The sequence below is a fragment of the Ailuropoda melanoleuca genome, chromosome 18 (genome assembly GCF_002007445.2).
Source record: "Ailuropoda melanoleuca isolate Jingjing chromosome 18, ASM200744v2, whole genome shotgun sequence".
Taxonomy (NCBI): Eukaryota; Metazoa; Chordata; class Mammalia; order Carnivora; family Ursidae; genus Ailuropoda; species Ailuropoda melanoleuca.
Genome location: NC_048235.1, coordinates 33,362,134 through 33,374,611, shown reverse-complemented (window position 1 = coordinate 33,374,611; position 12,478 = coordinate 33,362,134). Strand labels below are relative to the sequence as shown.

Sequence of the window (12,478 nt, the reverse complement as noted above, 5' to 3'; positions counted from 1 at the left end):
TGTATGAATACTGATGTTGGGTACTTGATTTATCATAAAGACTTTCACCATTGTAGTGATTAATTTCCTTTTGTGGAAAAAGTAGTAAACATATCCTTTTTGTTCAGAAACCTAATTAATACTTTCCTGTGTTTGGGGAGTTTGGGCAAATCACAGTGGAGACGTTTGCATCCATTGTTGCTCATGAGTTGGGTCATAACCTTGGAATGAATCATGATGATGGCAGAGATTGTTTTTGTGGAGCAAAGAGCTGCATCATGAATTCAGGAGCATCGTGAGTAACTGAATTCTTTCTTCTTGTTCTTCTTAACATGATATCGTAAAGTGTTTCTTAAATTCTGTGATGTACTCATGTGTATGTGGAAAAATTATTCCTGGCTCCTCTGAGAGTAATTCCATGATACACCAATGAGAAGTCTGTTTTTTAATTAAATAAGTGATTCCAGAGAGCTTTAAGAAAGAAACATTTGTATAGGCCTAAGTATGTGGCTACACTCTTGTGTAAATTGACACACCAAAAGAGTACAAGAACATGGAAAAATTTATATCTGAATTGGGAATTAGGAAAGCGTTTCTATTAGATGTAGTGCAGGTTGGATTAGATCGAAAGACTATATGAAGCGTTTACTCATAAATCCCTTCTTGAGAAAGTGCTTTGTTGTCACTGTAAATAGAAGTCTTGACATGGCCCTACTAACATCTCTACTTTTATAGATAAAGGTGAGAGGCAAGACAAAGAGGAGGAGAAAGAAGAGTTAACATTTATTGAATATTATTTATGTATTAGGCACTGTTCTAAGCACTTAAAATGCATTAATCTTTAATGCTCAGCAACCTAATGAGATGTGGGTCTCTCTAGTTAAGGATAAAGAAAGTGAGGTTACACATCAAAGTAAGTGGTGCAGCTGGGATTTGAAGTCAGGAAGTCTGGGTCCAGAGCCTGTGATCTTAGAACCCCTTCCTTTGCCGGGATTCAAAAGTAATTACAATGGAGGATCTACAGGTGAACACCACCACTGGGTCCTTGGGCTTCTTTTTGATGTGGATTTGTTGTAAGGGAACAAGGTTCCTGCCTAGTAGGCAGTAGTGTTAAGTAGAGAGCTAGACATACACAATGCATATGTGAGTAGAAGCTGAGCTAGAGAAAAAAATGAGATGTGGAAGATGTTCATTTTTCCAAACACAGATGAAGATTTCCTATGAGGACTAGCCATAGCCCCAACTGTTCATTTCCTTTCCTACCCCCCTCACGTTCCTGGAGCCTGGAAAGAATAATAAAAACTGCTGTTAGCCAGCTCTTTATCTTCAGATCTGAAAGTACAATTCTAATTAAATCATGGTATAAAGGAAAGCACTCAAGTAGAATTTGCTGCAGGATTTACCTGTTTTTGAGCAAATACTAGGCTGAGAAATAGATACGGAAGAATTAGAACAGGGTTCATGAAAAAAAACTATACTTAATGAAAAAAGTAATTATATTCACAAGAAAAGCCATACGTTTGTAAAAGATTTCCTGTAGGAGAGGGAAGTAAATTTAGCATTTGCTTTGGCTGGGAGTGAAGTTGAGGAAGACATGAGTTCAGGGAACAAGAAGTGAATCATCAACCATGAGATAAGACAGGAGACTAAGGTGAAAACAGTGGCTTGCGGACTTAGGAAAGGAATGTCCTGAAACAGTGCTAGGGTGGAATTTAAAGTGGTGTCAGAAGCAGTGAAGAATGGACCCATACTTTATTCATTCACTCATCAAGTATTTATTTATTCATTCATCTTTTAATTTGATTTTTTTAGTTTATTTTATTTATTTGAGAGAGAATGAGAGAGCGCACACATGTGCGAGCAAGAGTGGGGCAGGGACAGAGGGAGATGGAGAGAGAAACTTAAGCAGACTCTGCCCTGTGCACAGAGCCTGACTCAGGGCTTGATCCCAAGACCCTGAGATCATGACCTGAGCTGAAACCTAGAGTCAGATGCTTAACCAACTTATCAAGTATTTATTGGTGCTGACTAGGTGCTAGGCTTTGTTTTAGGCGCTTGCAGTATCTCAGTGAATTAGATAAAGGCTTGCCCTTAATGGAGTTTACATTTTAATGGGGGAAGACGAACTAGTAATGTAATAAATACATCTGTAGTAGAGAACATTAGAAGGTGATAAGTGCGATGGAAAATAAAATAGAGCAGGATTGGAAGATTGGGAGGTCCAGAATTGGTGGTGGTGGTGATGGTAGAGGTCAGGTTGCAATTTTTAGAATTGTACTGTCAGGGTAAGCTCCTTTGAGGTGATATTAGACTAGGTACTTGAAGGAGATGAGTAGAAAGCTGTGTGGGTATCTGTGGGAAGAGCCAAGTATGAAGGAAGAAGTATGGTTATGATAGACTGTTTTTCAAGATGGAAAAAATTACAGCAGGTTTGTATGCTAACAGGACTAATTTAGTAGAGGGATAAAATTGGTGATCTAGAACGAAGAGGGCAACATTGGTATAGCTGACCTTGAGTGGGTGAGGGCATGGGATCTGGGGCACGAGTGGAGGGGTTTGTTCTATTGGAGCTCAGGGTGTCTGTAGTAATAGGAATAAATGGATGTTGTTGCTGGTAGACGGGTAGTTGTAGTGCTGGGAGTCTGTGGTTCAGTTTTGTCAGTGAAGTAGGAAGGAGGTTCATCAGCTGAAAGTTTGCGGGGGAGCTGTTGGGGATTTCAGGAGATAAGACAAGGTATGAAATAGTTGCGTGGTAGAATGGGAGAATAAATGGAGTAAAGTATGTTTCCTGGGCCGTTTTAAAGGGTCACTTGAGATTCATAGTCCTGAATTTTAAGTGAGATTAGTTTGTGGTTGTGTGTTTGTGTGCAGCCACATTCAACTGCATAGGTACACGAGGGAGGGGATGTTAACCAGGTTGTAGTTAGGCCAAATTCAACAAAGTAAGAGCGGTGCAAGGAAGTCAGATCTGTTTGCAAAGGAGTAATTATCATGATGGACCATGACATTTAAGTTGGATAAGGCTTAGGAAGGGGAGCACATTAAGGGGGTAAGGGAAGTGAAAAGGGGAAACACCAGTGAATCAGATGTCCTGGTGGGATTAAAGTTATATTGGAATATAAAGGTGTACCTGGGGAGGGTAAGATGGGTAAAGTTGAGATTATAAATTATAGTAATGGTAAAATGTCCATTAAAAGCATGGCAGTGAGTGGTTGAATGGTGGAGGATTAGATCATTGGAGGAGAGGAGTTCAAGCCATGGAGAGCCCTAGGGATTAATAGGATTATCTGCCTGTATATTGAAGTCAGCAAAAATTAAGAGAAGAATAGTGTTAGAGTGACAGTGTTGGTGAGAAGCACATGAGAGGGAGTAACTCAGGGGTTGGTATGTTAGTAATAAAGATAGCAGGTAGTTTAATTTTATGAGACTCCGAGCTGGGAGATTTTAGGAAGGAGCAAGAAGGAATGGCCTAGAAGCCGCAATCTGGAGGAAGAACACTGACTCTGTCTCTAGTTGTATTCGGGTTCTGGGAAAAAGCTCCTGCCCCTTGAAAGGCACTGTCAGAGCAGAGGTTGAGGATGTCAGAGTCTTTGCTGATGATGGACTGTGAATTCTGGGGTGCATAGTAAGGGAACAGGAGGGAGATAAGGGCCTACACAGAGCTACAGCTTCCTATGGTGATAAATGTAAACAGGATTGAAGGACAGGAGATTTGTCCCAGGAGACTCAAGGCAGGGAGTGGTGCTGCAGCTGCGTGTGTTAGGAAATGGAGAGGGGGTGAAGTGTTTGGGATTCCCTCTTGAGCAGTGGATCCAGGAGGTCTAAATTTATCTCAGTCCTAGCATAGGAACTCATTTTGGCCCTGGTTGGGCAACTCTGCCTTCATGCCTGTTCAAAAAAGATCTGCAAGTCAATCTTGATAAGCTTTCCCGGATTGCAGGGGGAAAGGACAGAGATTAAAAGTTAGAAAGATGGATTGGACGTTGAGAACACAGTAGAAAGAACAGTTTTTGGGCTGTTGGATTTAGTGGAGGGGCAACAAGAACAAATGGAACTTGAAAGAAAATATGTAATATTAAAAGAAATAAAAACAACTGAGTGGGGAAGGTATAAAATCACAGAAAATTGAAGAAATTGATGTCTAACTGCTTTTTAAATTGTCATAATAATGACCTCAAGGTAGAAATGAAAACAGGATGCACATTTCTAATTCACAAGGACAATTTTTTTTTTTTTTTTAAAGTAGGCTCCACACCCAACTTGGGGCTTGAACTCATTATCCTGAGATTAAGTATCACATGCTCTACTGACTGAGCCAGCCAGGCTCCCCAGGACAAAAAATTTTTAGAGAAAGTATGCAACATAGAGAAAAAAAAGCCCAAGAGAACATTTGTTAAGGTGTTAAAAAATATAGAGTGTAAGATATAATAATTTAAGGCCAAATAAAACAGTTTTGACAAATATATATGGAATGCCTCTCAGACTAGTTCTCAAACCATTATAATTAAATGTTTTATCTAGGAAACATAACTGAGACAGAGAGATTCAAAATAAGGCAAAAATTATCACCTTTCATTTGTGAAATGTATGATCATTAATGAATATTTATCATAATTGCTGGTGTTACGTTATTAAAATATGTAATGTAAAAAGCATGTCAAGGGGAAATGAGCACATATCTTAGAGGAAATTTTAAAACCTCTTTCTTAATCATTAACAAAGCACATAAGATTATAGAAGTTTAAATAAATATTCGTATGGTTGATTTAATAGATAAAAATATAACTCTGTACAAACAGAACATATATCTTCATTTCAGGTGTTCAGGAATCTCCACAAAAATTGACCGTATATTTTGCCAAAAGACTTACATAACTTAGAAAAGAAGCAGAAACAGAACAGGTCTCATTCTTTGGCCACCATGTGGTAAAATTAGGTATTAATAACAAAAACCCTAAATGAGTTGGTAATTTTAGAACACTCTTCTAAGTAAATCTTGTATCAGAGACCTAGAGGCCAAAGTAATTATAAAATATTTGGAATAAAATGGTATTATGAATATTACATTTAAAACCTATTGCATATTAAAACCAGCATGAATCCAAGATCATCTTTAATATAAGGTGATCTACCATTTTCCCCATGAGAACAGGCAAGAAGTTTTGGGGACTAGCTTAAGTACGTGACCCGGTAGGGATGTAGAAGGTGTAAAGGGAGAGAACTGTTACGGGGTTTTGGAGAGAAATAACTATGGCTGTGGGAGAGACTGAACGCTTAGGAGTTGAAGTAGAGAGAAACTGCCAACATCGCGTAACCTGATAGAGTGGGACCCAGAGGAATAATCAGTCTTATTCTCCTACCAACTTATCTCTGCCAGTGCCTCCTATTGGCTGTGTTTCATTGGATGCAGTCTATATAGGTCAACCTTCGATGCAGAGAACACGGGGGGAGAAGGATGGGGTAAGATTGGAGGGGAAACCATATAATATTGGGCATTCATGATGCTATCAGTACTATTAGTTTATTTTGGTTTGGATTTTCTAGCTAGTGCAAGGAATAAGAAAAAGATTTAGGAATAAACATTTGAAAAGAAGGGGTAATGAATGATGTTAATGTGATTGTCTAGTTTTGAAAAGCAAGGGAATCAATTAAATAGTATTAGAAATACAGTTACAACATAAGTGGATTTCCAATAGACCGTTTATAACTATTTTGAAAAAATGTGAGGAAAAAACTGTATTTGCCAAAAATTCTGAATACCTTGGGATCAACTTAATAGGAAATATGCAGCACTTGTTTAAAGAACACACAGAAGTTTACTGAAAGTTGGAATACGTAATTTGAGTAAAGGCAGTGTTCTTTTATGAGAAGACCATTGGCAATGTATCTGTCTTTATCAAATCACCTCATATATTTAATATAATCTAATCAAGTTCCAGATCTGTATATATTTCTTTCTTTCTAGAACTTGACAAAAATTAATTTAAAGTCAATTTGGAAGGGTAACTTTACAATAGTAGTGAAGAAAATATTGAAAAAGAAGACCCTTAAAGGCGGCTTTGGTATGAACTATTATGTTTGGGAATTGTATAATATGAACTTAAATGCATAATAAACATATCAACAATCTAATAGTAGAAACCTCAAATAGTAAAAGTGACATTTTTTTAAAGATGGGGTTATTCAGTAAATGAGGCTGAGATAATTTGTTAAGAATTTGGAAAAAAATTACCATGCATCATACATTAAAATAAATTCCAAATATATAATGAAATAGAAGAAAATATGACTAATAGATATAATCTTGGCTAGAGAAAGGTTTTTCTAAACATAAACCTTTCCACTGCCTCCCTCACCCCAAAACTGTAGAGGACAAAACAGTCTATAGATTTGAAGAGTTGTGTATTGTAAAAGACAATTCAAACAGTGAAAGGGCAAATAGCAAAGAATGCTGTTTGAAACATCTGAGACAGGGTTTTTTGTTTTATTTTTTAATAAAAATAGCAGAAATTTACAGATAAGCAAAGGATATGATCAGGTAGCTCATAATACAAGAAATAAATACAAAAGATCAGTAAATTTGTGAAACTTTTCTCCACATTACTGAACAAAGAAATGTAAATCAAAACAATGAAATAGCATGTTTTTAACCTATGAAACCACGGTATGTAAGTCACCAGGCCACTCTCATATACTTCTGGTATGAAGAGAATTGGTGCAGGTTTTCTGTGTAACAGATTGGTTATTTGTGTCCAAAACCTTACAAGATACATTTTTAAGCCAGCAATTTTATTTTTGGAAATTTGTTCTAGGGGAATAATCAGAGGGTGAGCAAACAATATGTATATGCATTGTTCAGCAATAAAAACGGGCACAGTTTACACATGTCCAAAAAAATAGACTGTTTAAACTGACCACCAAATACCTATTTAGTGTAAACTGTGTAGTACTAGAAGTCATTTTTTTTTAAAGATTTTATTTATTTATTTGACAGAGAGAGAGACAGCCAGTGAGAGAGGGAACACAAGCAGGGGGAGTGGGAGAGGAAGAAGCAGGCTCCCAGCAGAGCAGGGAGCCCTACGTGGGGCTCGATCCCCATGCCCTGAACCGAAGGCAGATGCTTAATGACTGAGCCACCCAGGCGCTCCTAGAAGTCATGTTTTTAAACAGTGCATTTCAAACTTTTTTTTTAAGCTGGGGAAGCCTCCTTTGTTTTTCCCCTACTGTATTTACCTACATGCCCAGTATATAAAATATATGAGGGGAGTTTTTCTGGTTGAAGTGGGCGGAGGAGAAACACCCTCTCCTCTCTAACTGCTCCATGGCCCTTTCTCCCCCTAGGCTGCATTATGATTTTCAAGGGCCTTAGGCTCTTTTGCTTTTGTGAGCCCCTTCTTCCATTAAAAATATGAAAAATTACATTTTATGATTGTATTGGTATAAAGACAGATATAACCCAGGCTGGATTCATTATTAAATATTCATTATTGTGATTTCCCTTTTTTTCTTCTGATTTTAAAGTAAATTTGCAGGCCATAGAAATTATCATGGCTCTTCGGTTTTGTGCCATACTGTATCTACTGTATTAGTTGGTCCTGGCCCCTGTGAGCATCTCCTTAGAAACTCTAGGGTTTTACAGAAGATGGTTTATAAATCACGCTGGTTAATCATATGCTAGTTAAAGTACATATTTATTCAAGTGAAAAAAAGAATATGTGAGATATCATGGTATGGATTACTCCTGTTTTAAAAATATGAACATGTGAAGAAAGATTGAAAGGGAGTATGCCAAAATGTTTAGCTGGCTCTGATTTTTGGTGGTAGTCTTTCAGGTCACTTTTGTATTTTTCTTCGGCTTTTCTTTATCTTTTGAATCATCTTGTTCTGAGCAGATACTTCTTTTTAGTTAGGAAATAAGGCAATATTATTTAAAAGGGGTAGTCTAGAAAAATTGTAGGTACCAGTCTATTACAGATATTAATAGCATTGAACATTTAGGAGGTTGCTATTTATCAGTGTTCCCCTGGAGTTTACTCTTGAGAACTGATAATATATGGTCGAAATATTATATGTTGTTAGTTTTTATTGTGGAGTTATTTATTTTTAAAAAGTTTTCACTGAATGATCATATTTCAAATAGATCTGAGTGGATTGCATGGACTTTATTTTCCCATTATTTCTGGTGCCATATTAGTTCACACTTTTGTTTAGTATTCTAATAGAAATTTTTTTTAAAAAAAGATTTGATTTACTTGAGAGAGAGAGTGAGAGAGAACATGAACTGGAGGAGGGGCAGTAGAAGAGAGAGGGAGAAGGAGACTCCCTGCTGAGCAGGGAGCCTGACATGGGGCTTGATCCCAGCACCCTGGGATCAGGACCTGAGCCGAAGGCAGACGCTTAGCTGACTGAGCCACCCAGGCGCCCCTCTACTAGAGACTTTAGGATATATAGAATATTTGCCAGTTGTTGCCCTTGCCTTTTAGGGAGGTGGCGTGACTGTGTAGTGAGTCATTATGTGAGTTTGTACACATTTTATTGAGCTTGTAATAGTAATTTTGTTACTGTAGTAAGTTAAAATTACCCAGGCAAAAAGAAAAAAAGTCCTGTTTGTTTTTACTTATCTTCTATGACAGAGATACAGCTGGTAGTAAGTGTTGGATAAATATAAATATTCCACTGCTTACAGATGTTCACTTCTTGAGCTGTTTTCACAATTGACCTTTTGTATATGAAGCAGAGATGTATTATGCTTGCAGGGTTGAAATGGGACATGGCTTATGCATGGTCTTACAGCAAAACAAAATGTTAAAGAGACAGATTGAGACTGGGTGAATGGTGCAAGGAATGAAATTTTGGACGTCATTGCTTACAGGGGTTAGTGTAGAAGCACTTTAGGAGTATTAGAATAGGGGAACCTGGGTGGCTCAGCTGGTTAAGCATCTGACTCTTGATCTCAGCTCAGGTCTTGATCTCAGGGTCGTGAGTTCAAGCCCTGCATTGGGTTCCACACTGAGCGTGGAGCCTACTAAAAAAAAAAGGTTAATATTAGGATAAAATTGAGTCTGTAGCAAACAGAGACATCTTGAGGCGACACTTGTAATGGCAAAGGACTTCTAATGAAGGAACATTGCTCTCTAGATTTAGGAATACAAGATCTTAGAGAATAAAAGACTTATACCCCAAAAGATTGTGAGACTTCACTACTGAATGAAGGGCAACCTGCTTCTTCTGAGGAACAGGTGAACTATCCCAGACAACATTGCATTCACTTCCACTTTGAACAGAGAAGTACTCTGGGCAGAGGACAGAATGGACATAATGGAGATGGATTTTGGATTAACTCTTTAAGATCTGGTGGGCATTACCTCATTAGATGGCTTTAGCCTATTCCTAGTTGAAATGGGCTTACTTCCTCCAACATTAATAATGGTGGTGTTTTCTGTTACATCTTCTTGTGTATTTTTGTTTTATTTTGTTTTGTTTTTCAGAGAAAGCTTGCCCTGTGTTCCAAATTTACCTCTTACTCTGGTCTTTATCTTGGATTTTTTTTTTTTTTTTAATGATTGCTTCCTATAAAAGCCATAACCCCATGTCGGCTTTCTGATCTTTAACAACCCCCATCAGGTTGAGTAAATTCATCTTTTATTTCCTAAAAGATTTCTCAGTCCTGATTGAGTTCTCTTCTAGTTTACTAGACTCTACTGATCCCAACTGCAGAAAGAGAAGCACCACAGATAACTCTTGCAGGGCCTTCTTATTCTGATAGAACTTGTGATGTATTTTTTTTCCTAAACACTTTTATTATGAAAAATAAGGCACATACAGAAAATCTAGCTGAACAAATGTATAGTTGAACACATTAATACATTTATTTATTTATTTATTTTTGAGAGTGAGAGAGAGCACGAGCAAAAGGGGCAGAGAGAAAGGGAGAGAGAATTTGAAGCAGACGCCCCACTGAGCATGGAGCCCGACAGAGGGCTCCATATCAGGAGGACCCTGACATCATGACCTGAGCTGAAATCAAGTTGGCCGCTTAACTGACTGTGCCACCCAGGCGCCCCCAGATGAACACATTTTTATAAAGTGAACGTTTGTGTAGCCACCCATGTCAGGTCACTACCAGGATCCTCAGAAGTCCCTTTTGTAGTTTTCTCCATCATACCTTCTTCCCTAAAGTTAACCCTTATCCTGATTTTTATGGTAATCATTCCCTTGCTTTTCTTGACAGTTTGGCACGAAAATACGTATTCCTAAGCACTTTAGTTTTTGCCTGTTTTGAACTCTGTTCATAGAATAGACTAAATAGAGTAAATAAACAGAATTATACAAGTATGTTTCCTATTGGTGTGGCTTTTTTTTAGTTGATATTGTGTTTGTGATGGTTGTCCATCCTGATACAGGTAGCTGCATTACATTTTCATTATTATTGCTTCCATCTTCCTTTGGTTTGAAGGTTGCCCCCTGGGATTTTAATTCCCTTCTACTTTTGAGTTACAACAGAAAAAAAGCTTAGAGGTAGGAGTTGTAGGAAGTTGTCCACCATAACTGCTGAAATCAAAGGGGGCTGGAGGAGATGTGTTGTGGGATACAGTGAATTGCTAAGTACATCCCTCACCAACAGTTGAGGTTATCCACTTTAAACTTCAGGTAATGAGTTGGATATATAGTGTATATTATTGTGCTTTTCCTTTGCATTTCCCTGATTACTTAGAAGATTAGATCACCTGTTTATGTTTATGGGCCATTTGGATTTTGTTTTTTGTGAAGATACTGTTCAATCCCACTCTCCCCAGTTTTGTGATTGGGTTGACTATCTTTATTAATAGAAGTCCTTTATACATTTTTTGGTGACTTTTAGTGAAAAATCTTAATTTTAATGTAGTCATGTGTATCAATCTATTCCTTTACAACTATTGCTTTTTGTTTCTTATTTAGGAGATTGTTCCCTAACTTTGATGTCACAGAGATACTCTTCTGTATTGTCTTCCAGATTCTTGATCTGTTTTAACCTTCAAATTTAGGTCCATAATCCACCTAGAATTACTGTTTGTGCATTGTGTCAGGTAGAGGTCAGGTTTTTTTCTCAAGATGAGTACTTGTTGAATTGGCACCACGTGTTAAAAAGATATCCCTTTCGGTGCTATTTGCAGTGTCAGCCTTTGTCATAAATCAAGTATCCGCAAATATATGTGTCTGTTTCTGGGCTCTTCTATTTCATTTGTATATCATTGTTTATTTGCATCACTACTGTAGTTTCCTAATTTTCACAGCTTTTTAATTTCTTGTATAAAACAAATTGTCCTAGGGGCGCCTGGGTAGCGCAGTCGTTAAGCGTCTGCCTTCGGCTCAGGGTGTGATCCCGGCGTTCTGGGATCGAGCCCCACATCAGGCTCCTCTGCTATGAGCCTGCTTCTTCCTCTCCCACTCCCCCTGCCTGTGTTCCCTCTCTCGCTGGCTGTCTCTCTGTCAAGTAAATAAATAAAATCTTTAAAAAACAAACAAACTAAGTTGTCCTACTTTGACCTACTTGTTTAAGAGTGTCTTGGCTATTTGTGGCTTTCTCATGTGAATTTGAGAATTGTCCAGTTCCATAAAAAAGTCTTATTAGGGGTTTGAGTGATCTTGTATTAAATCTCTAGATTAGTTTGATGAAGAATTAACATGTTTTCAATAAGGAATCTTCAAGTCCATGATCTTTAATTCCTCTTATATTTCTCTATAGAGATTTAAACTTCGTTTGTTAGTATTATTCCTATGCTTTATATTTTTGATTGCTATTGTAAATGATTTCTCTTTTAAAAATTAATTTTCTAATTTTTTGTATAAAAATAAAATTGACTTCTTATATTTGTTGTATATCTAGCAGCCTATTACATTTTTATATTAGTGCTACACACCTGTAAATTCTTTTGGATTTTTACTTATATAATCATATCATCTGGCAGTAATGATAGTTTTGTTTCTACCTCATCAATCCTTATAGCTTTTATTTATTTATTTTTATTACCTGACTGTACTGGCTAGGACCTCCTGTCCAGTATTCAAGTAGAAGTTGTTGTAATGTGCATATTTGTTGTCTTTTTTTTTTTTTAACAAAGAATAGTTAACATGCAATGTTATATTAATTTCAGGTGTACAACATAGTGATTTAACAATTCTGTACATTATTCTATGCTCACCACAAGTATAGTTACCGTCTGTTGCCATACAGTGATATCAAAAGGAAAGCTTTCAACATTTTAACATTAAACATAATGTTTGCCAAAGATTTTGCAGATACTTTTCTTCCTCTTTTCAAGTTTTTATTTAAATTCCAGTTAGTTAACATACTAAGTAATAATTAGTTTCAAGTGTAGAATTTAGTGATTCATCATCACAAGTGCCCTCCTTAATACTCATCACCCCTTTAACCCATCCCCTGCCTACCTCCCCTCCAGTAACCCTCGGTTTGTTCTCTATAGTTGAGAGTCTGTTTTGCCCCTTTCTCCCCCTACCC

At 37.2% G+C, this 12,478-nt stretch overlaps 1 protein-coding gene across 3 annotated transcripts in view; it reads left to right on the top strand.

The window, feature by feature from the left end:
• The window catches only part of ADAM9 (ADAM metallopeptidase domain 9), a 142,681-nt gene that overhangs the window by 39,616 nt on the left and 90,587 nt on the right, over window positions 1–12,478 (top strand). For all 3 annotated transcript variants that reach the window (XM_002925248.4, XM_019805972.2, XM_034647445.1), the window contains exon 11: window positions 141–274. In XM_002925248.4, the coding sequence (XP_002925294.1) occupies window positions 141–274 (134 nt within the window). The remainder of the gene's footprint in view (window positions 1–140; window positions 275–12,478) is intronic.